At 35.5% G+C, this 27529-nt stretch overlaps 5 protein-coding genes across 10 annotated transcripts; 2 read left to right on the forward strand and 3 right to left on the reverse strand.

The window, feature by feature from the left end:
- Positions 1-634: 634 nt before the first annotated feature.
- LOC102630130 (exocyst complex component EXO70H1-like) lies at positions 635-1072 on the reverse strand. The gene has a single exon (XM_015526134.2). The coding sequence runs from the start codon at positions 1070-1072 to the stop codon at positions 635-637; it is 438 nt and encodes a 145-aa protein (XP_015381620.2).
- Positions 1073-2831: 1759 nt separating this feature from the next.
- LOC102619543 (uncharacterized) lies at positions 2832-8522 on the reverse strand. 4 transcript variants are annotated; one of them, XM_015532600.3, is made up of 9 exons: positions 8200-8522; positions 7955-8038; positions 7385-7700; positions 6571-6768; positions 6203-6475; positions 5566-5668; positions 5245-5363; positions 4468-4644; positions 2832-4070 (listed from the first exon to the last, which is right to left on the reverse strand). In XM_015532600.3, coding segments are annotated over exons 2-9 (2016 nt in total). In that variant the 5' UTR covers positions 7957-8038; positions 8200-8522; the 3' UTR covers positions 2832-3242. The 4 variants fall into 4 exon arrangements, with proteins under 4 accessions (XP_015388086.2, XP_052300227.1, XP_006465893.2 ...); XM_052444267.1 differs by lacking the exon at positions 7955-8038 and having other exon boundaries at positions 7385-7662; positions 8200-8521; XM_006465830.4 differs by lacking the exon at positions 7955-8038 and having other exon boundaries at positions 8200-8520.
- Positions 8523-8851: 329 nt separating this feature from the next.
- On the reverse strand, positions 8852-13727 carry LOC102619245 (proteasome subunit alpha type-6). Its single transcript, XM_006465829.4, has 9 exons — positions 13533-13727; positions 11732-11826; positions 11564-11645; positions 10852-10948; positions 10604-10662; positions 10335-10417; positions 10062-10157; positions 9562-9621; positions 8852-9247 (listed from the first exon to the last, which is right to left on the reverse strand). The coding sequence occupies exons 1-9, from the start codon at positions 13606-13608 to the stop codon at positions 9155-9157; spliced, it is 741 nt and encodes a 246-aa protein (XP_006465892.1). The 5' UTR covers positions 13609-13727; the 3' UTR covers positions 8852-9154.
- A 4183-nt stretch (positions 13728-17910) lies between these two features.
- Positions 17911-22444, forward strand: LOC102618944 (uncharacterized). Its single transcript, XM_006465828.4, has 13 exons — positions 17911-18505; positions 18601-18756; positions 18838-19050; positions 19132-19221; positions 19364-19480; positions 19686-19952; positions 20105-20261; positions 20475-20552; positions 20728-20828; positions 20999-21169; positions 21249-21323; positions 21487-21588; positions 22027-22444. Exons 1-13 carry the CDS (start codon positions 18116-18118, stop codon positions 22363-22365), a joined length of 2256 nt encoding a protein of 751 aa, XP_006465891.2. The 5' UTR covers positions 17911-18115; the 3' UTR covers positions 22366-22444.
- Positions 22445-23714: 1270 nt separating this feature from the next.
- On the forward strand, positions 23715-26423 carry LOC102618457 (probable nucleoside diphosphate kinase 5). Of its 3 annotated transcripts, none has more exons than XR_008056606.1 (5): positions 23715-23936; positions 24369-24593; positions 24923-25030; positions 25115-25276; positions 26069-26423. XR_008056606.1 is itself a non-coding variant. In XM_006465826.4 (5 exons), the coding sequence occupies exons 1-5, from the start codon at positions 23881-23883 to the stop codon at positions 26095-26097; spliced, it is 528 nt and encodes a 175-aa protein (XP_006465889.1). In that variant the 5' UTR covers positions 23737-23880; the 3' UTR covers positions 26098-26423. The 3 variants fall into 3 exon arrangements, 2 of the variants coding, with proteins under 2 accessions (XP_015387214.1, XP_006465889.1); XM_006465826.4 differs by having other exon boundaries at positions 23737-23936; positions 25167-25276; XM_015531728.3 differs by lacking the exon at positions 26069-26423 and having other exon boundaries at positions 23722-23936; positions 25167-25281.
- Positions 26424-27529: the final 1106 nt, after the last annotated feature.

Consider the following 27529-nt stretch of genomic DNA (forward strand, 5'->3'; position numbering starts at 1 on the left):
GAAAATGATATTGTAGGGTTATTTATAAATAAAACGATTAATTTAATAAGCAGTTTATTTATAATAATTAAGAGAAATTCTTATCCATGGAAGTGTTCGTAATAATAAGGTGATAAATAAACAACCCAAGTTGCTGGAAGTTATTGTCAGCTAGTCGAGATCATGAATGTGTCTCGATTAATTAGTAATTAATTTATTGACTGGATTTTGATGGCAGATCTACATGCAATGCATTGTAATCACTAATCAGATAATTGAGGTTTTGGTTGCGGACATGCGCAGCCAGACCTGTTAATATCAACAAAAAAGCAGACATCAAATTAATAATTAGTACCCACATATTTTGTGATGCGCACTGACAATTTACACAACAATTTTGCGTAATAGAATTTTTCAATGGCTGAAACACCATGGATATGTTTGATGATTCATATGACACCATCCCATTTCGACACAGATCTCACTGGGAAATTTACACCAATAGCCATAAAAATTTTAGCTTTTTCCATCTTAACCCCCCAAACAAACTTCTATCAACATTAGCCATAAAAAAGCTTTTGAGACCAAAATACCCATCTCTCTCATCTCCACAATGTTGGTGAGCTTGCCTTGGCGCAACAACTCACCGATTCTGTCAAGCCTTTAAATCAGCCATGGCGGCAGTAGAAACACGCTCCATTTCAGAAATGGCGTCGTCAGAGATTCTGGACTCGGTTTCACTGACCTCGTAATCTTCAAGATCAGAGAAGCTCGCTCTGGAGGCCCTGGAAGAGGAGACGGAGACAAACTCATGGTCGAGATACTCTCCGTTGATCTTCAGCATCTGATAAAACTCCCTTTCGAGTCTTTTCATGGCGGTTTGCATTAGGGTTTGGGCGAGGAGGAGCTTGTCAGAAGTGGAGTGATGGATGATGAAATAGTGCATGGCGGTCTGCAAGTCGTAGACGGCTTTGAGGTAGTCCTTGGCATCTTGGCGGTTGTCGGAGGAGAAGAGAGAAGAGATGCTGCATGATAGAGAGGTATCGTCCCATTTGGTGATGAGAGAGCGGGCAATTTGGATGTTCTCGTCCATTAAAGAATCGAAGAATGTGACCTATTGAGGCGACAATGAAGGTGTGCCCGCCGTCGGAGATGTGGATGGCTTGAAGAATATGTTTCTATTGCCTGTCGCCAGATTCACCCCGACTCGCAGTTCACTGAAACTCTTGAGCAAGTTCATAAAATAACTCATACCACTATGTGATGCCGATTAGTGTTGGATCCGGATAGATTATTATCGGATTTCACTTTTATCGTTGCCTTTTGCCGTCGCCGTTGGTTGATGATTCAAGAGTTGAAAACTGCCTTTGGTTTGATGAAATGGGAGAAAGAAAGTTGCTTTTGGTTTGTAAAAAAGGTTAATTTAGGAAGAAAAGCGTGTGTTTGGCTAATGTTAATAGAAAAAAATTGAGAGGGTTAATTGTGAAAATAACAAAAATTTTATGGTTATTTTTGTAAATTTTCCGATCTCACTTCTCCAGCATTTGCTGGGTTTTGAATAATTAAGCTCTAGTCTCTTTTGTCTTTTCTTTATATTTATATAATTGTACGTTGTTCTCGTATTATGCGATGCAACACTAACAACATGAAGGAGAAGTCTATCTTACAGATTCTGTAACATACATCCCCCACTCCATGCACTCCACGTGTCCCACCATGTGAAATCAAAGCAAGCAAATGGCACCACTGGGGGCTGGTTAACCTGGTCTGTATGTTACAGAATCTGTACCGTAGCTAGCTCCCAACATGAAACATAAAAAAACTTATAATGTAAGAAATTACAAGTCTCGCCTGAAACTTATAGTGCAAGAAATTACAAATTTGTGATCTTCTCCTTCTTGCAAAGCTTTGATTTGATCCTTCTAGATGTTTCAAAGTGGTTTCTAAGTCATGAAGAAAGAGTGTAAGCTTTACCTCTAAGGAAAAAAAAAGGTAAAGGTATTATATTTTATTGTTGCTTGATTAGTTGCTTATCAATTTATCACTCTTCGCCTTAAGGTCATCACTTTCATATATAAATTAATTATATACTACAATAGCTTAACGCACATCCAAAATATCTCTTATGAGATTGTCTATCAAAATAGAGTGATTATATAACCACAAACTTTTATATAAACTTATTTTGTATAAATTGATATGACATTAATTTATTGTTTGAATGAAAATATAAAATAATAGAAATAAATCATGTATGCCAAGAGATATTTAATTTAACCAATGAATTAACGCCACATCAGTTTATATAAAATAAGTTTATATAAGAGTTTGTGACTATATAATCACTCATCAAAATGAGTACATGATCAGATTTATTATTATGTAAAGAAGGAGCTATCGCAAAAGAAAAGAGTAATAATACAATCATAAATTCTTGTATAAAATTTATTTTTGTACAAACTAATGTGGCATGATAAAATTGGTTGAATTAAATATTTTTTGACCTAAATGATCTATTTTTATTATTTTGTATTTTCATTCAACCAATAAATTAATGCTAAATCAATTTGTACAAAATAAATTTATACAAAAATTTATAATTATATCATCACTCAAAAGAAAATTATTGGGGCTATTTGATTGATTCAAAAGAGATCACGTAGAGAGTGTTATCATTATTAACGAGGTGGACCGACCAAATGGATTGATCGCATATCTAGGTTGATGCAGTCCCAAAATAATCTTTTATGTTTTTGCAAATCACATAATGTCGTTATCATATTTATTTTTAAAGCATTTTTTTCTAATGATGTTATTATAATCGGATGCATTTCTGCAAATGCCAAACGGTCTTAGAATTTAATCCTACTACGAGGGTTTATTGAATGATCAAAACGACATCATACATCATAATCATCAAGCAACAGAAAACAATATGGTAATTTACAAAATATTCAGCATCCGAAAACTGTATGCATATGGCGAGACCCGTGAAGTATAACCTTTAATCCTACGTATTCTTTGAAAGCAAAATCGATTTCCAGAGCAAGCAAAACGGTGTTAATGAGTCCCTGTTGAAAAGCCAAAACGTACCATTATCCAGTAGCTGCAATGACAATGCGTGCCGCCATTGCAGCCTAATCGGACAGGGCAAGCATGGAGTTCCTAGGATTCCGGGTTCAAAAACAATGCCGGAAAGACTCGAACCTTTTCCTATGATGATATATGCTATCTCATAATTTTCATTTTGACAATCACTTTTCCTATAACACAACCCCTTCAGTGTGTTCACGACAATTATAGTCATCAGAAGCTTGTTCCTTCTCAAGATTTTTTATTAGCCTTTCTATCTGTCTTCTATAAACTGGCATAAAATGATCGCTTACCATGGTCTGCGACAGCCGTAGCTTACTATACAGTGATCTTGGGGTTAGGAAAACCTGAACCTTGTCCTCTGCTGGGGGCTGACTACTGTCAGAGTTGCTTGAGGTAGGGGAATCACTTTCACTACTTTCAGAATCACTGTCCAGGTGAAGGGTGACGATATGCATGATCTTTCCCGGAGGGAAAAACCTATGTGCTTCCTTTATTTCAGATGCAGAACTATCTGGCTGGGCATCACCTACCTCAGCTATGGCTGCTGCTTCTTCTTCCCTTATTTCCTTCGTCACATCACCACCCTCACCTTCAGTTCTCTCATAAAGCTCGTGTTCAAGTTGTTGCCATAACTCAACCTCAGTCACACGGTCTTCACGTGAACTATGGCCCATGTGGTCCTCACTATCATCGAGATCAACAACATCATCTGAGTGAGGGTGCACTTCATCAGAACATGACTCAATTTCTGTGGTCCATTCCATTCCTAAAGAAGATGATACAGGAAGCTGCATGTCTTCAATTATAGCTGTGGTTTTCTTTGGGGATGAAATAAGAGGTTCACAAGTTTCTGTTTTGCAGGAAGATTCGGAGGAAAGTCCCTCATCTTTAGAACTTGAACGACGATGACGGGGTCCCATGCATGACCACGAGGACAAATGAAGTGCAGGACTCCATGCTGCCTGAGCCATGCTCTGGGCTCTTCTCATCACAACCTGTGGGCAATCAAATGGCTCAATAAAACCAAAGCATAATCGACCATAATCATCAGCAAACATTAGATCTGCACTTCAAACCAATTTATGTACAAGCTAAAGCAATCAGCCTTTTTCTTTTTAAACGAAGGATTAAGTTAAATTAATGCCTTGAGATGTGCTTAAATTTCTCTGCTTACCGGGGGAATGGAAAAACAGTGCCGAGTTTATGATAAGCCAACAGTTTGAAGAAAAAAATAACAGATTTAAGACTATTGTTGTCAAAAATTTTAATCAGTCTCCCAAGTCTCAGCAGGTGATATTTTGCAAGCTTAATGGAAAAGACATCAACAGAATTAGAGAAAGGTGGAAACTAGATAATGCACACAGTTTACCATACAGCAGAAATGACTCTTACCTGTGTACCATTTGAAACAGGGCGCAAAATAGCCCCAGCACCAGCAACTTTCGCTCTAGCACTGGCAATGGATGGAAGATGAGAACCCAATGCTGAAGCAGAACGATAGACCGTACTTAGAATTCTGGTACGCTCAATCTGATTCCTCAGATCATTCAACCAAGCAGATGCTGTCACCTGAAATAAGTCCCTTTTGTGTGAGAGACACAAAAATATAGTTTGAAAGCAGATGGTACAGCAAGAATGACCAGTGTGTCAACAAATGTCAATGATGCCAAGCATTCTTTGTTATTTGGATGTGTCAAAAAACTGAGACCTATCATACCAATATCCAAGTTCTTGTTAATGAAACAACATTCTGTTTCTTGCAAGGACACAAATCATGATCAATTTAGAATCCACCGGAAGAATAGCATATCAGGATTTCTTAGAGAAGAAGTGAAATATACAAGCAAGCAAGGAGACCATAAAGGTATGGGGCATCAACTCTGAGTCTATTTTATTTTTTTATATGAGACTCAAAAATGTATAAATGGAAATCAACTTCTACTCTATTTTATTAGAAATTCACCTTCGGACTGCAATTGATATTAACCAAAATAAAAAAATGAAGGTAAAGGAAAATGAGGAAAAAGTTTCAATAAGATTAAATGACACCAAATGACTTCATACTCGTAAGAGAAAATGTATAACAGAAATTTATCAAGGGATCTTTAGTCTTCACCCTTTGTTATTTAAGGCAGTAATAATATCCTAAACTGCAGTCAGGAACATAACCTCAGCACGCAAATCATCCACTGAAGCTGCAGAAAAAGTTGGCACTAAATCAGCTCCATTTATGACAGATGTAATGAAATCATTCCCCGACTCTGCCAGTTCCCAGGTCATACAAGCACCTGCGTCAGATAGATACAGTCAGCTCCACAGATATGAGCAACAAAAAAACAAACTCAACAACCAAACCCAATTAGAAAAGACAAACAAACTTGAGAACTAAAACCACACGGAGAGGGTCACTTCATACTGACTTGGCATGACCAAATTCTTAGGAAAAGATTTAACATGAAAACAGTCAGGCTTTCCTAAAAGAAGACAAACCTGGAGCAAATGTAACACAGGTAGCTGTTGACAATTCCTTCCGCTCCCTCAATACATATGTTAAAAGCGCTGCAGTCCCTCCACCCAATGAGTGCCCAACAATCTGTTAAATCCAAAAAAGTTTACTCAAAATTTATTCAGCTTAATAACAATGATAGACAGCCGATGATATCAAACTTAAAATTAAGAGATGTCAAAGTGCTATTGATGGCTATTTCTGTTGCTTCTAAGATTATGATAAGGTTCCAATAAATAAAAGCCTATTTCAAATTAGTAGCAATCAATTAAAAAGTCTTGCAACCTAGTAGTAGCATAATTGGCACAAAAATACAAGCTAGAATAAAAGACAGCATGAAAGACCTAGAAACTTAAAGCAGAAAATTTGAAAAAATAGACAGGACAAGTTTGGATTGGAAAAAAAAAAGGCTGGAAGGGAGTTCGGATACACATGAGTTAATAGGGAAATATTCATACAAGTAGCAGCAAGAGAACGTACTTACATAGACCCAATATGTACTACATTTGGAGAACAACATGTGAAACTTAAATAATCATTTATTTAACATCATGAGGACAGTAAATTATGTAATGCAACTAAAGGATACACAGAGGAAAATTTTTCAAGTTACATGTTTACCTTAAGTTTATAACCAGGATATTTGTCAAGTGCTTCAATAAGACAAGGAGTGGAAAGCTTAGCAATCCACCTAGCAGCTGCAACCATCCCACAATGTGCATAACCTAAAACTAAATTGCTGACTCCTCCCTCACACACAACAGTGTGATGGAAAGGTACCACTGCCCCAGTAGCAGCTGTCAGAGTATCCTTTATGCTATGTGTTCCACGAATCAATAAGAGAAAACACTCAGTTTTGTGATCGATTAAAATTGTAAAAGCTGGCTTCAATATCTGCAAATATTAAAATGATACAACCAGCTCTAATTAGAGTTATTAACAAATAAATAAACATACAGATGTGACATTCAAGTTAAAAACTAACATACTCCTGCTTTAGGTTCCTGTAGAAGGACATGTTCTTTGGCATAGCCAGTCTCCTCCAAAAATAAAGGGAATGTTTTTTTTGAAAAATGCCAACACAGGGTCAACAAATTTAACATATCTCTAAATTCAGCAATAATCCCAGGTCCTTGAAGCCGTACACTGTCTTTCCCACCAAAAATGCTGTCAACATGTAAATTCCCCTGAAGATCATAGTTATATGGTCAGAATCATGCCTAAAAAAAGAATAAACCTTATTCACAACAAGTCATCACTCTACTCATTAACATATGCCACTTCTTGTAAACATAACATGAAGTTATCTGGTGATTGGAGGCAAAGGCATTGTGTTCCTATTTTAAATTGATATTTCATTTGGGCATATCTGTGACTCACAAAACGCATTAACTCCCTTAAAAAAAAGAGAGAGAGAGAGAGAAGAAAAATATAGATAGCCATTTCCTAAAAGTAATAGCAATATACCCCACGGGAAAATACTTAAAAGGAAGCAAATAATTTTAAACAACATAACAGTAAAGGCACAGCTACAGTACTCAATCCTCGCTATCCCACTAAGACTTACACCACACCAGCTAAGGCGATGAAATAGACACTTATGCAGTCTACCCATGCAGCACCTTCTTTTTAAATAGCTTCTAAGAGAATGCAAACCAACAATTGTATTGCAGTTTCTCCACCATTACGAGCAAATATGAATATAGTTATTTTATCCACAAAACCATTTCATTCCTCCAATCAGCCTAACAACCACACATCATTCCATACGTATCATATTCTTCAAATATCAAGAATGCTTACCTGCCTCTTCAATAGAAAATTGATCCCAAATGCCAAATCTCCAATGGGCCACTTTCCTAGGGTCTCAGAATAAGTAAATCTGAGAGTCTCAGATAATGTAGATATCGTTTCTAGCCATGTAGCTGGCGCTTGAATTAGTCTATGAGAAACACGGTCAATTCCTAAAGGAGTATGACTGGTTGAAACACCACCGTTTGCATCATCGTCATCATCACTTCTTGACGAACTTGACATCAATTTACGATTCAATGTGTAGTACAAAAGAGCAGCTGCCCCAGCTGCAGTAGCCATTGTTGCAGTGGCCATGAATTTATCCCTAATTAGAAAATATTTAAAAAAAACAATAGAGTTAAGGACAGAATGATTCTCTGACTCCCTAATCTACCAAAGATGCATTTTAACAACATTAAAAATGAAAATTTGATTATTAATTCGTTCAATCTTCAAAGAATTGTAAAGCTTAAAAAATCCAAATTTTGGTATCAACGATGCAAGGGTTTAATATTTGCTCTTACAAACAATATTAAAACATGAACTTTGTATTGGCAGCTGAGGAAATCGAAAATTTACATTTTAAAAAACCATTAATTCGCTTTTCCTGGACTTTCTCGGCACCCACACAAAACAATCATTCCAAAGGCAATAAACTTTGACCTAAAAAATGATAAAAATTAAAAACTTATAAACGCCCGGACCCAAATAAAAAGTAATTAAACGAAGTGAATCAAATGAATAGAAAATCGTAACCTAAATAACATCGAAAAATATAAACCCTAAAGAATGGCTAAAGCATTGTCGAAAATAATCATCCAAACCTGAAGAGTAACACAGCTCGATTGTTTACTGAAACTTCGTAAATTAAACGTAGTTTTTAAGGAATCAGATTAACTTGTGCACGTACTCTTTAAACAAATTCTATTTCGTTTCTACACTTTTTTTTTTCAATTTTTTTAAACAAATAAGAAAGGAAACTGCAAAGATTAAGTTCTTCGTTATATGTAACGAAAACGTAATAATTAATTAAAATTATCTAATATTTCCTCCGTGGAATTGCAGGCGCCACGCGGCAAAAACTTATTGGACCGGTGATTGTGCAAACTCGTGAAAGTATTTGACAGCACTGACTTGGACTAACAAAGTTTTCTACTCTCGACGCGTTGAGAATGGACGCGCCGCGGTTCTTTTTTTGTTGGAACGGTTCTCCGCGGTTCTTTTAATCCACAAGGTTCTTTTTGTTTTGCTCCTGTCTCGAAGACTAGAACAAATACAATTAATTATGCAATTTATTATTTTAGTTTTAATTTTTTTAAAAAAAATTAAATTCATTAAGAAGAATCCACCAACACGCCCTCCAAATTGAAAAAATTAAATTCATTAAGAAGAATCCACCAACACGCCCTCCAAATTGTAAATTTAATGAAATGGATCCATGTTTGAAATTTCATGTAAGAAATGGCCATCTCTACATAAGGCAGGAAATTACTAAAATTGCCATTCATCATAATAATAACAATGGCCATGAAAGGCACTTGTCAATAGTCGTTATCAAGCCAATGTAGTAGTAAAAGTCAACAGCTACCACTAGCACAAAGCACTTCCCCTGGTTGGCACAGCATAGTCACATAACTTGTTTTTCAACGTTTTGTTTTCTGCTTTGGAGGGCAATGGCTGTGTATTACCGAATGCACTTAAAATTATAAATTCAAGATACAGGGAAAAGCATTTTTGTTTTTTGGTTTCAGCATTTATGATGGGGCGTGAAACCACCTCCTAATCTCGTTCACTTATAGCAGTCAAGTGCTCATCGATCTCCTCGATGGACAAAACTCTGAATTCTGGATTCTCCTTGCTCACCACGCCAACCTGTAAAAGATTAAGCAAGCATGAAATGATCACGGATTACAGTAAACTTGGTAAACCATTATCAAGACCTCATAATATTTTTAATCTTATCTGCTATCTTACTGCATGAACAACTAAATAGACGAGACTTGAATAATGTTCTAGAAAGTGATGCCGCCACGGCGTATAATTGGGTTTTAAAAAAAAAAAACCAACAATTGGCAGCACCTTGACTCCATCGTATTTAAACAATGCTAACTGAGTCACTGAGCACCTCCGTATCATGTTAGATTTATAGCAAGCAACTAAAGTAAAAGAAAGGGAATTTTCAATACCTCAATCTCACTCGCCTTAAAATCCTCTTGCAGGACTGATTGCAGGGTGGAAATTGCAGTCTATATGCAAAAGAGGAATAAGAATATCAGACTCTAGAAACCGAATCATTTATAACAAACAAACATGCCAGTGCCCACAATGTAAAACAATCATGAACAGAGACTCATAGCCCATGAAGAACATGGTCTAAAAGCAAATTAAGTCTAATCATCAAGAGATAGCATGTTTTACCAAGTTTATAAATCATTTGAAGTGGGTATGTCCCCAGGGCCCATCAGCCTGCTTGCTTTTATAAGCAAGAAAGTCATGTTTACATCAACTAGATGATTGATTGTAAAAGAACTAAATTAACAATTCATAACCCCAGTATCGTTTGTACAGAATTGGTCACCCGAAGAGAATACAAAAAAACAAGCATATAAGAAGATGCCCTAGAAGCAAGACCTCATCAATTAGTGATAAAAACACATTATCCTTACAAAAAGAAAGCAATATCTACCTGCACAGTTTCTTGAAAGGTAAACGCAGGATCATTCTTCATCTTCTTCTCCAAGAAATTAATTGCCTCTTGCTCCTTCAATCCAGCACTTGTTGCCTAAACCATCTCACAAATCAATTCATTATAACAGTTTTATGCAAATAGTAAACTTTGGAAAACTAAGAAAACTTGAATCCCATGCAATATGTATACAATAATAGCATTATAAATCCATATTGCACTAAGAAAACAAAAGGTGTCATAAATGGAATTTTTATTGAAAAAACCACCTACCTTGTGGCCAAAGAAATGGCCAGCAGGGTCACACTTAAAGAGGCGAGGTCCACATTCTTCGTCAATACTCAAAACCATAGCAACTTCAAAAGCAAGCATAAGAGAACAGTGCAAGGATGACATCAGTAACGAGGGCAAAAAAGAAATTAATGGTTTAAAAAGGGAGAAAAAAAATTAAACACCAATACTACTGGACATAATTGCATGATCATGTATTATTAGCATCTTTCACAACTCTGAAGGAATAGCAATTTCTATTAGAAACAGACCTACACCAAGTGGTCTCATATAAGCATGTTGAGTATATACTTGTGATTTGTCTGCAATCCTGTACATGAAAGGAAATTAACATAACTGTTTTTCAGATAGTAGTACTGCAACATTTAACCAAAACTTAAGCAGTAAAGTGACAAAAAATGAGTAAGGAAAAAGGCAATGTTCGGTCAACAATTTGCAGAAAATATCGAATACTAAACAAGCAAACTAGAATTCAACTTAAAAGGATATGAAAACTTACCATTTGGCTAACACATCCACAGGCATTTCATATCCATATTTGAAGCGAAACTCAGCGGCTTCATATCTTGCCTGCTGAACCAATGTCCTTGCATCAGCTGGCAAATGACATAACAAAGACATCTAAGCTCCACATCTTTTTGTGAAACTCTATACAGAAGCACAGTTTTTATATTTAACCAAAAAGAATGATGGAAATGGGAACCCTGGACCAAAGACAATGAGGACTAAAAAAATACTGTGGAGAAAAAATAATAATAAATAAATGAACCCTTTTGTGTGATTGTTTAGACATTAAACTAACCTAGATTTTTTTTTAAATTATTAAAATAACCAGGATTGTCTAACCATCTCTTGACACGAATCTTTGTTTCTAAAAATAATTACTTGATTTCTCTTACATGAAAACACATTGAGCATGCTCAAGATACAGGTAATATAGCCCTCATATGATTATAGGACTCTCATATCCATTGTCGTGAAAGATGCTCGCATCTTATCTTATCATTACTTCTGTCATTTACTGAATGCAATGCTATCATTAGAACTTTTATCACAGCTAAAGTCGGACGAATACCATAAAAAAGGATTTAGTCAGACAGCTAACCCAACCAAATTTGTCTTAAACTCTCTGAGTCTTATCTAGAAGTTTTTGGCCACATATTTTTCATATAACTTTCATATCGTCAAGCTAAATAGCACAAAAAAGAAACCTGTCATTCCAGTTGCCAGCAATCCAAGGTACTTTGTGATTGGGAAAAGATGTGTGACACTTGTATGATCCAAAAGCTTGTCCTGCATTAATTTTAAAAATACAAAACTCGTAACTGTTTCAACCAGTGAGCAAAACAAGGATCAATTACAATGTCAATAATACTCACCGGGACCTTCTTCTGAGTCACAACACAGACTGAATCCTTTCCTCGAACACCGATAGAGGTAACCCCAGCAGCCTTAACAGCTTTGAAAGCATACTCTATTAAAATCATTCAAAACATCATTATATTATGGTCAATGCATGACTAGTCCAGCATGTCAGAACGAATCTTGAAAGACTACATCATAGACCTAGCACTCCATCCATTAGCTGGGAAATGTGCATAATACATAAAGTGGCGTGACCAGCTAATCTGCGTTAGCTGCTTCTATCAAGTAGTTATCATCAGGAAGTCTGACTGATACACTTGGCAGAAGACATGACTAATTACAACTGATGTGGTACAATGAATACAGATAATAAGATTCTATTTTCCTCTCTTCTCACCAATTCTCAACACCCAACAACAGGTCAACTTAAATCCCAAAACAGTTTCTAAAGACCAAAATTCATACTTTCACTATAACAATATGCAAACAGCTACAGAAACTTAAATCATGAAAATGAGTCCTAAAGCTTTCAACATTGATTGCTATTGAAATTGCATATATGGATGATTACTACAGAGTTGAAGTATCTTTTTCTCATATTTGTGTATCATAATAAATTTATCAATAGCCATGTCAAGCGTTTCATTTGTCACAAATGTAACTATGTATCTGAACCCCCATATAAGGTAGCATTGTTATGCCTCCTTTTGAGTCTCTTTTAATTCTCTGTGTCTTCACGATAAACCCCAGACAAAAAGTTGGGGAACCAGAATAACTTCAAATTGCTTTCTATGTTGAATTGGAAGCTTGCTCCCAAATTTAAAAATGATCTACAACGATAGACAGGAAAACACCATTGATTTAAAAGGAAGAATGCTGTGGGTGGAATCTTTTTTGGTTTCGAAAAAGATTGGACCATAAATAAGCACCAACTCCAAAATTGGAGGCCCCAAAGACAGATTTTTGCCTAATGGAACTGTGAAGTGTGGATTCTTTCATGGTTATTCACAAGCAAGGAGTAAAGGCTATACGAGGTTGGTCATGGCTTATTCAAGATAAAAAGGATGGCCATATATGAACATAAAGCTAATGAGGGCTAGACTAGACCTGAAATGTGGAACTGTAACAGAAATGAAGCCTCCTATTTTGACGACTTGCAGAAAAAATAAGTTTTGGTTCATGAATTTGATCGAAAAAAGGAATGAAGAAAGTGCTTTTCTTTGTGCTTAGCTTCGAGTACGAGCCTCATTGCTGCCGCCATCAGCAGTTGAAGGACCAGAACTCTGGCCAGATTGTTGCATCCTTGAATGAGGAATCAGAAACTAGATGATATCGCATACCCAGAACTTCGACTCCGGTGAATATCTAATGATTTCCATGATAAAATGAGAACCAAAAACTTATTTATCTTTCTTTCTTAATTTTCTCAGAAACCAAGAACAGGTACTGAGGTAGACTACATTGTTGAACACAACTGAGGTTAAAAGTACTTAAATCATCAACTTCAAATTATAAAGTCTTTAACTTCTGATTCCTCACACTTATTGAAACTAAAATCAACCAATAGCACATAAAAAGAACTACAATTCAACCAAATAATCCAAAAGATTCACTTTCGATACATATAAACACAACTGAGCTTGGTATTACTTGAATCAACAAACTGGGTTCTAAAGCTTCAAACTTTTGATTCCTCAAACAATAGCAGATTAAATCACACAATCAGAACCCTGTTCCTCCAAAAGATGAAAATTTTATAGATAATATGGCAAGATATTGATTAAATCAGAGGAGATTGAAGATATATGAACGTACCGACTTGAAAGAGACGACCCTCAGGCGAAAAAATTGTAATATGGCGATCGTATCCTCCTCCACTTCCTCTACTCATTGTTGATTATACGCTACTGTGATTCCTCTCTTTCAATTTTCTTCTTCACGCAGTTCTACTCGTCGGATCAATCCGCACTTCGTACAGTAATTTTTATATGAAACACGACCAAACGGAAAACAAAATCTGGGGGGATCCCTGGAATTTGCCACTGGGTATTGGGCTAAAATGTGGTAAGTGCTATGGACCCAAGAATAAGTACTAAATGAGCCCGCAAGCAACCAGCCCAAGTTCATAAGCATCGCGGGAGGGGAAAGTCTTACTCTTTACAAGGGACGACGAGCGCATGAATCATGATGTCACTAATTTTTTAACACGTAGGCGTATGAGTTGAAACGTGCCACGAACAAAATGGGAGAGACAGATATTTAAAAAACGTGGCATAATTTGATTGGAAAAACACATAAAGACTTTTTCTTATCTTAAAGGGTCTTAATTTTCAGCAACACAATTATGGATTGCTTGTTGTGACGACAGATCTCATTATTAAAGTTTAATCATCAAGTTGCTTGATGACTTATCATAACAATGTTTGTGAACACTTGGCTTTTATCAACATGTTTGGTAATTGGTATCATCAATTAAGTTATAGTAACCTTAATCCCCGTTCATACTAACATAACATGACAAAAACTATCTATCAACACAATCACAAGTATATATTATGATATATACTTAAGTGGTTAATAACATTGAAAATATTTAATATATATATATATATGCTAAATTTTGGCTGAAATATGGCCCGTCTTTGCCGACAAAATAGTTTCGTCTTAGCCAAGATTCAAGGACCAATTTGGTAAAATAAACAATTGCATTTTCAGCAAATTTCTCACTCTTTCGCGTTTAGCACAATTACAAATAGCTTCTGCAATGAGACGACACCTAATTGGCGAATTGTTTAGTGGCTCATCATCAAGCTGTTTGACGTCTCATCATACATTATTTATGAACATTTATTTATCAACGTGTTTGGTGGTGTCTCTTCATTTTGACTCGACATAATTATAGACTGCTCCTGTGTTATTCATTTGTGTATCATAAGGGTATGATCTGGTGAGTGTCATCACTCACTTTCTAGCGAGCGATGCACCACATGACAGCTTTTCATTGGAAAAGGTACGAGCCATTACACATCTATCCTAATGAGAAGCTGTCACCTGATCTTTTCTCTACAATAACATGCTAGCATTATTAAATTATTATTTTTTTCAAGTTTTATTCCTTTCTCAGCAAAATTTATGACTTCGATGTCCTTTATTTTTGTCTAAATTCCAAGGTAAGAATATTATTTGCCAATTATGGTAAGCTAATCTAAATTTACTTGCTGGCTTTACTTGGGATTCCTTTCATCATTTGCTTATATTTCCTAAAGTTCAGCATATTCTTTGATCAATACTTAATTTATCATTCTCTAAAAGGATTATAATTGTGATTAATCCCAATTTTCATTTATTCATGTATAAAGTATAAAACAATATATGTTGCAAGTGCTTTACAATGTTAAAAAGTACTTTTTAGGCATCTCATATCTCACAATGGATGCATGTAGGAGCATTCTCAACACTCCCACATGATTAAATTACTTTTATGTATGTTTTACAACATATTATTAAATAATAAAAAAAGTCCATCTAAACTTTAAAAAAAAAAGTACTTTTTTTTAAAATTACTTATTTAGTGTCCTTAAAAAATAAAATTAAGTACAATTATTTTTATTATGAGATTGCTTAATCTGCGTGCGAATATTATTTATATTAAGATCCGTATATTTTTTAACAAATTCAAATATAAATCCGGATATAAAAATATTATGCGAATATGAATTTAAATAAACCAACATCTAAATTTTTAGATCCAAAATTTTCCATCCCTAGTAAGCAGTGTTACAACATGAAAAAAAAAATAGTGTCCAAAGTGTTCGTGTCCAAGAAAAGGACAGGTTGGACACAATTTTGGGCATTATTTTCGAGCAAAACAGCTTTTCGCTACAATAATTGATGGAAGATTTGTGGACCAAACTTAATTGAATGCTATCATTGTTAACATTTCTTCGTAGAAACAGAAGAAACACTTGTCAAATGTGGAACAAAAACACATTAGGAACCATGCCCTCCAAGTTAGCGGTAACCCTCAACGAGAGAACAAAAAGTCTAGCCCGAGCAACGTTAATGTTCGGATGTGACGGGTGACAGGCTGCACAATTTCTATCGATGGTAAAATCCTCTACGAGTTTAGAGTCTTATAGAGCCCCATCTTAAATGAAAAAAATTTTAAATAATTTTTAAAAAATAAGATAGGAAATAGAGAAAAAATAATTTTTAAATTCTTAATAGTGTGGGATTTGATTTTGTACTCCCCACCTCACCCTCACCCCAACCTCAATTCTCATTATATATAAATATATTTTTAATTCTTGTTTAATAATTTTTATTTTATCAATTATAATGTCAATTAATTTTTTTTAATTTTTATGCAATATAAACAAGATATGAATTAAAAAAATCTTATAATATTTTTCAACTCTGAAATATTATTATATTTTCTTTTCTCTTTTAAGGTGATACGCTCTTTAAATATTTTTCACTTTTAATATCATTTTAAGATATTGTATCAAACCTTTAGATTTTTTTAAAAGAATTTAAATACTTTAAAATATGATGATGATTTTATTTTAAATTTCTAATTTTTAACTTATTAAAATAATATATTTATACATATTATAAAATAGATAAATAAAAAATAGGGTGGAAATGAGGAAATCATTCTCCACATGGGGATTCTCCATCTCCACCCCACTAAATTTATTGAGAAATAAAATAAAAAATAGAGACAAAAATTTTTAACGGAATAAAAAATAAAATAAGCCTTCCCACCCCCACCCCACCTCAGTGCCACCCCTATCCATGTACGCGGTCGACAAAAGCACCATCAAAGAATCCCAAGTTAGACCAACCCTAGATATTGCCGTGGGTCCATGCCGAAGGTTCTAGTCAGGGTCTGGCCAGTCTGGCCACTCGCTCGTTCGGAAGGTTTGGTGATCATCCAGGGCACCGCTAATGGTGGTCCTGAGTGCATCGTAGATTTATTTCTACAATTATTTGATTCTCATTATTAATGACTTAACAGCGTGGCAGACAGTGATTGGGTGGTCTACTGTCTATAATTGCGCTGGTTTAAATCACTTCACTTAATTGGTGGGGTCAAATTGCTTTAATGGGGTGACGCTCAAGTGTGTGTGTGTGTGTAAATATATATATATATATATATGTATATGCTCCCATCGCATTACCATGGCAACGCATCTAAAATATAGTTTATTTATTTCTTTAAAAGATAATCTCGAATTTTTTTAAATATAGTTTTGATTATATATAATCAAAAACCAAGGTCAAGTCAAATTTTGGCTGATGCAAAAACATGATTGCGGCAAACAATCCGCATGCGATCCAGATTCATATTGACGTGGCGGTATTTTGTGGACGGACTCAGAAAGAGTGCTTCTTCTGTGCAGTCATTTCTCTTCTGCTGCGTGTCAATCTTTTATTGGCTGTCGGATCTTTAACAGCTGATTTTCCACTGCGCTCTTTGTCTTCACTCCGACACTGCTTTTCAATTATTAATTAATATTACCAGTAAAGCTATTTCCCTCGTACAGTCATTAGTTGGGTCGGTGTCGGTTAGAAAGCCCTTTAAGCTCCTTAAAATAAATCAAATTTGTGTGTGTGTGTGTAAAACGAATTGATTTGATTTCTTTTATTTTTTAAAAGCTTAATCATTTTTCCTTTTCAATAAGACATCTATTAATATCACTTAAGACTAATATACACACTGAAAAATATAAACTAGAAAGATCAGACCACTGTTTGGTCTTATAATATGACTATTAAAATATTTTATCCAAACATTTAAAATTCTGCATAATAAGAAATAATCAAAGCTAATGGCTCAAACATCGTAATTGCGAATAATGTCATACTCTTTTTAAATTATTATATTATAGTTTAGGGTCTATCAAAAATATAAATTCGTAGTATTATACCACAGCCGAGATTTGTAGAATTATTAATGGCTAACCGAGATCCTTGTCAAGTCGGGTTGTTAGTTAGATAACGAAACTTTTACAATTATTTAACACTCAAAAAAATAAAAAATAAAACTTATTTTTCATTAATCAATTTCTTTTATGTGTATGAGAAAGTTAATTATTAACGTCGTCACCGGCCAACGACTCTCCCGGTCCCTTACATATTTTAATTTTATTATTCGTAATTATGTCTGTTTAGTCATTTTGTCTTCTCTTTATGAGTTTTTTTTTTTTCTCAACAAAAGCTTGACACAATATAGTTATTAATTGAGAATTACATACATGTATTATGTGTTTATTTACATGTTTAAGTGTGGTTCATCTTCTTCTTTCCACGTTGAACTTCATTTGAAACGCTGACCCAGCTAATCTAACTTCATCGGAAAGCTATTCCAGCAGCCGGAAGCTTTATCCGTCAAGATGGCAAGTGAGTTCGAGAGCTGTGTAAACTATGGACTGAATCTTTCGAAGAGGATATACTATGGAAAAGAACCGGGTTCAGGACGAGCGGTGATGCCTCCGGGGATGACGAGGCAGCCGGAGAGTTACTTGCCGGAGGCGGTGATGGTGTATGCGGTGGTGGGTGAGCCGCAGATTGTGGACAACCCTGACGTGCCGAGTTACCAGCCGTACGTGCATGGCAAATGCCAGCCGCCAGCGTTGATTCCCCTGCATATGCATGGAGTTGAAATGGAAGTTGATTGCTGTTTAGACACCGCCTTTGTGGCCTTCAATGGATCATGGCGTGTTCATTGTATCATGGCTGGCCGGCAGTGTGATTGCACGATTGCAGTTCCTCTTGGAGAGCGGGTAATTAATTAATTATGATTGATGAATTTTTCTATTTAATTTCTTTAAGTTTACTTTCGGGAAATGTTAAAAACGAAAAATGATTTGGCTAACAGGGTTCACTTCTAGGTGTTGAGGTTGAGATTGATGGGAGATCATATCAGAGCAAGTTGATTTCATTAGATGATGCAGAATATAAAGAAAATGTAGGCAAAAGTAAAGGCGATGGTCGCTATTTGAAAGGCCAAATATATACTTTGAGAATCCCACAGGTAGTTGCTCATATAGCAGTAGCATTTTAGTTTTTGTATTAATAAAAGGTGTTACTAATGCTAATGTTCGGATTTGATCAGGTTGATGGAGGTTCCACTCTATCAATTAAGGTCAATTGGTCTCAGAAATTGACATATGAAGAGGGTCAATTCTGCCTCAGTGTACCTTTCACCTTTCCAGCATATGTTATTCCACTAGGGAGGAAGATTCCTAAGAGTGAAAAGATAATTTTGAATGTTAACTCCGGTGTTAGTGAACAAATTGTTGGCAAATGTTCTAGCCATCCTTTAAAGGTATGGTCATTTTTGTTAACTCATAATTTCAAATGAGCTTCATTCTGCATTGGGTTTCATAAGATTATTGTGAATTTCCAGGAGTTAAGTTGCGAGGTAGGAAAATTAAGTTTCTCATATGAAGCAGAGGTGAAAAGATGGTCCAATTCTGACTTCAAATTTTCTTATACTGTAAGTCCTTTGACTAATAATTGTTCCATTTCAACGGAGATTTATATCGTAACCCATGATCATCAATGTAAAGATATCAATTTTGGTCCAGATATGGAGGGACAATCAAGTAATCCTGTTTGAGTTCTGTGTTTACATACAGGTTGCTTCAACTGATTTATTTGGTGGTGTTCTTTTGCAATCTCCAAGTTTGCATGATTTTGATCAAAGACAAATATTCTGCCTCTATCTCTTCCCTGGAAAGAGCCAGAGTAGGAAGGTTTGTTCTGATTCCTGCATATGACTTCTTATAGGAGTAGATTCTTGTTCATGGTGCAATATCTCTAAAAATGTTCCTTTTTAAGTTTGATGTTTCTGATGAAGAATGTAGAAACTAGTCTTTGATAAATGCATTTTAAATTTATCAATTATTATTATTATTATTTTTTGATAGAGTTAACTCATTAATTTGTTGCATCTGATAGGTTTTCAGGAAGGATGTCGTATTTCTAGTCGATGTAAGTGGAAGCATGCAAGGGGTTCTCCTTGAGCAGACCAAAAATGCACTATCTGCATCTCTTTCTAAGCTCAATCCACAGGATTCCTTTAACATTATTGCTTTCAATGGGGAGACTCACTTATTCTCATCATCAATGAAGCTGGCTTCTCAGGGAACAATCACAAATGCTACTCAGTGGCTCAGTAGTTTAGTTGCTGGAGGTGGAACAAACATTTTGCTTCCCCTTAAACAGGTTTGTGGATTTAGCAGAACAGAATCACTAATGTAGTTACTGTTGCACTATTGACATTATCCATTTTACTTCTCTTATTTCTGAAATATATAATACTTCTTTTTTTTTTTTCCGTCTGGAATGCTGAAGATTTCACCTGTTGATCTGTTTAGGCAATAAAGTTGTTGTCTGACACTAGTGAATCAATTCCCCTCATTTTCCTCATTACGGATGGCACTGTGGGAGATGAAAGAGGGATTTGCAATGAAATTAAGAGCTATCTCACAAATACAAGATCAATTTCTCCTCGCATATGCACTTTTGGCGTCGGTAAGGTTTTGGTGTTGAAATTTCTCTTTCTGGTTTTTTTAAGAATCCTTTATCATTTTAATGTTGATCAGCAAAGTCAGAACTATTGTGGTTCAAGAGACACACCTATCTGAACATGTCTAAATCTGATTATGTACTGCAATCTTGAATTGCTGAAACTACTAAAACTAGTTCCATTCATTTACTGTGTGGAAAATTGGAAATAATTCTCAGGTTTATATTGCAATCACTACTTCTTGCAAATACTAGCACAGATTGGGAGGGGTTACTATGATAGTGCCTATGATCCAGGTAAGTTCCCTTTTATTTTTTTTGGGGGAGGGGTGGGGGGTAGGCTCGTCCCTCATTTCCTCCTGGTCCAAGATGATGCTTCATTTGTAAACAAATTCTGATAACATCTGCTATTTAACAGCAGCTGACCTACTCTCTCACATTTTAACACCTGTGTTTGCTTTAATTTGGCTAGGTTCTGTTGACTATCGAATACGAAGATTCTTCACAGCTGCTTCATCTGTGTTTTTAACAAATATGACCTTGGAGACTAGCAAACATCTCAATTCACTTGAGGTATACTAGTCTTGAGAGAAAAGATTTTCCACATTCATCTACATCAAAAATGAATTAGCTGTACCTTAGGACAAATTATTGTGTAGTCATTCACTCAATACATTGGATTTGTCTGGCTTGATCTCTCTGCTTCCATCTCTGACAAGTTGTACTCTCTACGTTCCTTGCAGCTATTTCCGTCTCATATTCCAGACTTCTGTTTGGAATGTCCATTGATTGTATCAGGCAGATACAGTGGAAACTTTGGCGACTCTGTTCAAGTTAGTGGCACAATGGCAGATACGAGCAATTTCATCATAGAATTGAAAGCACAGAATGCCAAAGATATACCGCTTGATAGAGTAATGTCCCAAAATTTGCTATTGCTTGTAATTTAGACGATGTACATTTTCTTTCTCTGATTAATATGCTCCTCGGCAGCTTCTTGCTAGGAGACAAATAGAAATACTCACTGCTCAAGCATGGTTCTCAGAAAGTAAAGAGCTTGAAGAGAAGGTATGCAATTTAAGCCCTAGTTAAACGTGATAACTGAACATAGGCAAACCAGTTAGACTGCTTTAACTGCGTTACTGCCTTCTAAATGCTAAATAATGCTAGTGTTGAAAGGTAACATTCTATTTTTATTATAACTTCTAAAACCATTGACGATTTTGTGTAGGTTGCAAAAATGAGCATACAAACTGGGGTTCCATCTGAGTACACATGCATGATTTTATTTCCAAGTGGCAGTAAAACATCTGAGCCAGTCTTTTTAAAGGAGGTATGCATGATTTCTGCTATGATTTTGTGAAAATGTTGCAAGTTACATTTTTTGTTAATTATGGCCATGATATCACTGGCTTCAGTTTAGATTCATGTCAGTGACTGGCTGATAATGCACCCTCTTATATTCCTACTCTCAAGTTCATGTCTTAGGTTTTTCTTTTTTTTCATTTATGATATATTGCATATCGTAATTGACAGACCTTGAAGGACTGCTCATTCACATTTTGGCTCATGCAATATTTCCTCATATATACTATATGTTGAGATTGTTTTCTTCTCTTATCTTTTAAATGTAAAGAGTTTGTGCAAAATCTTCAGATTAAAATTGGAATTCAAAGATAAATCTCTCCGTTTCTCCTAAGTACTTGTGATGACTCTTAATTGACGGTGGTACTATTTATTCACCTTTTTCTTTAAAATTCATCAAAACCAGTTATTGAACAAAGTTGACCTGCTAAAGAGGGTGGACTCAACAAGCCAAAAGAACATTCTCCTTGGAAGTCTAGGTGTAGGGTTTGGGAACTTAAAAGCAACAGCTGAGAATGTTCCTCCAGGAACCGAGGAAACAAAGTCATCAGATGCCACAGAAATGTTGGTAAATGCTGCTTCCATCTGCTGCGGTAGGCTGCTCGATCGCATCTGCTGCAGGTGCTTCATTCAGACTTGTTCATCTATGAACAACCAGTGCTCAATTGTGCTAGCACAAATTTGCACTGCCCTTGCTTGCTTTGAGTGCTTCAATTGCTGTTTTGAGCTTTGTGAATGCTTGTAATCTAAGCAAAGAGCTAACTAAAGTTTGTACAATCCTGTATGTATATGTTGTGTTCAAATAAATAATGTTGTTGGTAGAACTGCCATTGCGGGATCCATTGCTTTGTGCCGACAAATCGTGTATCAACAAACAACGTGTCATCTGATATATAAAGTCCTAGAACGACAAATTGTCTACAAGTGTTGAGAATAAAACGACAAGCGTACAATTTTTTTCTCCAGAGTAAAGGTTGTGCGAGACGTCCTCTAATTTATTAATGTACAGACGTCATGTCACCATTTTCAGTTGGCGCCAAAACCAACTACCTCTAAATCCTTCTTCTTCAATTAAAATTTTACGCACACAGACATGAGTAAAGTGTCCAACTTTAATGCCCAAGCATGGAGACGCTGCAACATGAAGCATCTGAAGCCCATTCATAATTTGGTCTCATTATTTTCGTTCTTGCAGCTGCTTTCATCTATGTAATAGTCTTACAACAATATGAACTAGTACCTGAGAAGAGTATGTCCAACTATCAGTCACATCCCTAGTTTGGTAGTTGAAGTTACAGTTATCTCATTAATGTTATTTAATGGACTTCACTTTCCTTGATTGTTTTTCCTATAAGGTCACACAGACGACTTGCGGCATGCAATCAGCAAACTTAGGGATTCCGGTACTTTCAACTTCACGATTGTATTCGAGGCTGAGCTCCATCATCCTTGTGCATTCATTGCACATGTTATGACTAAGGCTTAGCTGGTGCGTTTGGCGGTTCCCAATGCACGGTTACTTGGTAACCTCTAGTTTGATCCGGGAAACCACAGAAAATGAATCTCCCAAGGAAAGATACAGATTTGGTCCAGAGAAAGAAACTTACGATATTGTATCTGCTCATGTTTATTTTGGCTTATTGATACTTCCGATATGCTGGTTTCAGCAATTTTCATTCTTTACATTTCTTCCTAGATGCTTGGCCTGTAGAAGATACTACTACTTATGAAGTGATTTTTATACCATGGCAAGTTTTTGGATATATTAGGATTTATATCCTTCTTGTTTCTTGCTCAGTTATTTTGGCTTTTCCTCTCAGTCCATACTGGTAGAGATATACATTCATGTTGGAGCTATGGACAGGTATTTTTTGTTCGATGAAAAAGTTGTTCTACATTCCAATATGAAGATGACGACGACGACTTGTCATTTCTGAGCAAAATATTCTAACAACGACAAGTATGTCTTTTTTTCCCAAACCAAAATCCATAAGTCGTTCGCACATAATAAAACACTACGACATGACGCGAATCACTTGTCTCACCATTTAAAGTTTGACATAAATACGATTAGCCCATAGACCTGTGAAATTGACACTTAAGCCCAAATAGGTTTTCAATATTATACATATTACCCCCTAATCAGTAGTCTCTACTCTCTCGTCAGTGCTGACGGGATAGTTCCTCAAAATTTGGTTTTCATATTTATTTATTTCTTCATTGCTTCTGTATTAAGGTTTCAACAGTGGGAACTTTTGAAATGATTCTTCGTGTTGTTGGGCTCTTCATTTTGGCCTGCATCTCTTCTCCCTGCAGGTAATTTCTTAAGTTTTGTTGGTTGGTGAGAATATGCAGGAAAATAAGAGAGAAACTGCTCAAAATTTGACATTTTAGTGGTTTTATCGTCTGGGTACCTGAGAATAATGCGTGAGATTAGGGACTTAAGTGTGCTTTTGTCTTTCAGTTTATATTTTGATGTAATTTGTGATGTTTGGAAGTGAAATTGATGGATCATATTTGATTGGCACGATTAGTTTTACTAGTTGGAACTGTATAAATAGTGATTAACTTTTCTAAATTACTCAATTATATGGGTGCATGTAATGTATGATCACAATGTTTACCATGAACACAGATTTGGATTTGATAACCAGACTCTTTATCTATTTGGGGATTTGATATTCAATTCTAGGAAGCAGTTTTTTGTAGTTTAGTAATCAGTGGTCTCAAGTGTTTCGATCAATGTAGGTCTTTGAGCAATGGAAGTGTGGAAAAGGAGAAAACATTGGCTATGATAAAGCCTGATGGATTGTCTGGTAACTACACTGATGAAATCAAAAAGGTGATTCTGGAGTCTGGTTTCAGTATTTTGAGGGAAAGAGTGGTTCGACTTGATGAGGATGGGGCGAAAACCTTTTACGCTGAGCACTCTTCAAGGAGCTTTTTTTCTAGTCTTATCAAGTACATGACGAGGTATCTTTGGCTCGGTTGTAGTTATTATGCCTAATGGTTTCCTATATGTACAAGTTTGGATTATATTGGATAAGAGATTTTTTGAAAATGGCCTTGGATTTTTCTTGCAAATTCCAAATTACTTATATTTTTCATCTATTAATCTGAACACGTGTACCCTGGTTTTCCTTGCGTGAGAACAAATGACTTGATGAGTTAATGTTCTGAATGAACTTGTTGCTACTTTTTCCATAAAATATTTGCTGTCACAGTTCATCATTGTATGCAATGTATCTAGTGCTTCTCTGTCTCTCTGTCTCTCTCTCTCTCTTTTGACTTTGTTTTATCAGTGGTCCAGTTTTAGCTATGGTTTTGGAGAAGGAAAATGCCATTACTGATTGGCGTGCTTTGATTGGACCAACTGATGCAAAAAAGGCTAAAATTTCTCATCCACACAGGTTATATGTGCTCCCATTTGGATAAATTTGTACTTGGTTATTATATAAACAGTTTGTGAGATTGACTTACCTTTGTCACTGTAGTTTTCTTTTTTTGCTGGTGATTTCTTTTCCATTTTCCCTTGAATACTTCCAGCATTAGGGCGATGTGCGGCCTGGATTCAGAAAAGAATTGTGTTCATGGTTCTGACTCTCCTGAATCAGCCCAAAGAGAGATGTCATTTTTCTTTCAAGAGATGTCTTCAGGTTAAACCCTATTCTCTTTTCAGTTGATATCGCAAATTAAATATATGCAAAATTTGTTCAGTCCAATAATTTACAAAAGAAACGATGATTGTGGTACCTTTATTGTGTGACCTTTAGCCTAGCTATACAAATAAAGGTGGCACCATCATTGATGAGGTCTAGATATATGCTTGCAGAATTTAACCCTTAACCCATGTGCATTAACCATAACTTTTCTCACGAATATCTTCTTAAAAGAATAGGAAGAATTATAAGCAAATAAACTCTCTTTTAGTTGAAGATTTCTAGGATGCTTCTGTTATTGTTCTATTCTGGTTGGACTGAAATAGTTGTAAAATTCCAATTTATGTTTAATCAGTGATCTAAATGGTAGCGGAACAACATTAGGTCCTGAGATTTACCATAATTATTTGCAGAGAAGAAACACAATGCATAATGTTTTGATACAAACATTAGTAGCTACAATATTGTAATTTTCTTGGAGCTTTTTTATTTTTGAAAATTTTCCAGCTGTAATGGTGGTAGGACATGAAACCTATTTTGCAGAAATGTCTTTGGATTAAAAGGGAATTTTTAGCCTCTTAATTAGAGATTCAATTCAACATGAACTTGTTATAAAGTGGGGAACCAAAACAGAAACCATGGCTGCTACTTCCAAAGTTATATGTCAGCAAAACTATTTTCTTTTCTCCTCCACCCCCACCCCCCCACCCCCCACAAAATCCATTGCAATGCCTGTCAGTAGGTTGAAATTATCATACTAACATATTTTGTTGTGTTGCCTTTGGACAGATGAGGTTACAAGACACGATGAACTGTAGTTGTTAAGCACTTGAGAAGCTATATGGTTTCTACAATTTCTTTCAACAGTTTCTCTCACAACTCTATAATGGACAAAATTGCAAGATTGATTCAGTTATAGCACTCGTACAGCACCTGACCGGTTTTACGCATTTAACATATCTCCATTATCTTTGATTTGTCTGTCTTCAAAAAATCAATTTTGGTTGTTCACACACACTATTCTTGGTCAAAGGAAATTACCTGTAAGCTCTACTTTGAGCCTGATATATTTCTCATATATGATGCTACCTTATGTGTCAATACAAGTCAATAGAGATATAGCAAATGGTTTTATTTCCACCAATTCTGTCTTGAATGACATTCAACAGCATCAGCTTTCTCATCTTGGAAGACCCAGATGCTGCTATTGCCTATATGCAACTTGCAGCGTTTATTACAAGATACAGTACTGAGAGTTTAGATCATGATCTTCATGGGAGTTAGTGAGCTGCTTATGACCGTTTGATTGGGTTATGTCAGGTTAGCAAAATTGATATTCTGAAAAGAGTTGTTTAATGTTAAGATTATGTTTTACTTACCTGGATTATAGTTATTTGACACTCCATAAATTCATGCATTTGCTCATGTATGTAGCTATTTTTTGCATACACAATGTAGTGTTTTTGCATCTATACACAGCTTTCAATGCATGTCCCTAGATTTCAATTCAAAGCTTTACAAGTTGTTAGAATATCAATTTTGGGGATGTAGCATTCCTTTTTATTAACTTATTTAAGGGTTTAGAACTTCTCTAAGCATTACCCAAAAGGGAGATGAAACAAATGGATGATACATTTTTGGCAACTTTGTATAGCAAGTAATATGGTATAGATAAATGTATCGTTAAATTATAATTGTTTGCGCTAGCTTTTTTACAAGCTTCATAGTCATAGCTCCACATTTTCATACTACATTTATAAACTCAACTTCAATGCATTATTTTATTTTGATGCTGAATTCTATAAGGTTTTGAAATCAAAGTGGCAGACCGAAGAAACGCATCAAATTTCTCCTAGATGTTGCCATTTATGCTTTGGGTAGCAAAATCTTTTAATCAAAGAAAATTGTTGAGGCAAAGAATTAATGTTGGGCGTCATGACGTTTGGTATCATTAGCTGTAAACGACTCGTCATTTTGATAAAAATGGCTTGCAAGTTCCATCGAAACTCATAATAAATACGATCTGTCGTCTGTATATGTTTAAGCTCAATGCAGGTGAGCACGACTGTTTAACAAGGGTCAAAAGGTGATTACGGAAATTTGGTGCCCTGATTATATGTCGAGGCATGTGACAATTTGGATTTTTATCAATTAGTTCACAGACGGTTAGTGGTGCAAATCAAAAGCATGAACCTTACAACAATTTCGGAGGAATTAAAGAATCTATACACAATATACTGGCCATTTTTT

This window comes from Citrus sinensis, chromosome 7 (assembly GCF_022201045.2).
Source record: "Citrus sinensis cultivar Valencia sweet orange chromosome 7, DVS_A1.0, whole genome shotgun sequence".
Taxonomy (NCBI): Eukaryota; Viridiplantae; Streptophyta; class Magnoliopsida; order Sapindales; family Rutaceae; genus Citrus; species Citrus sinensis.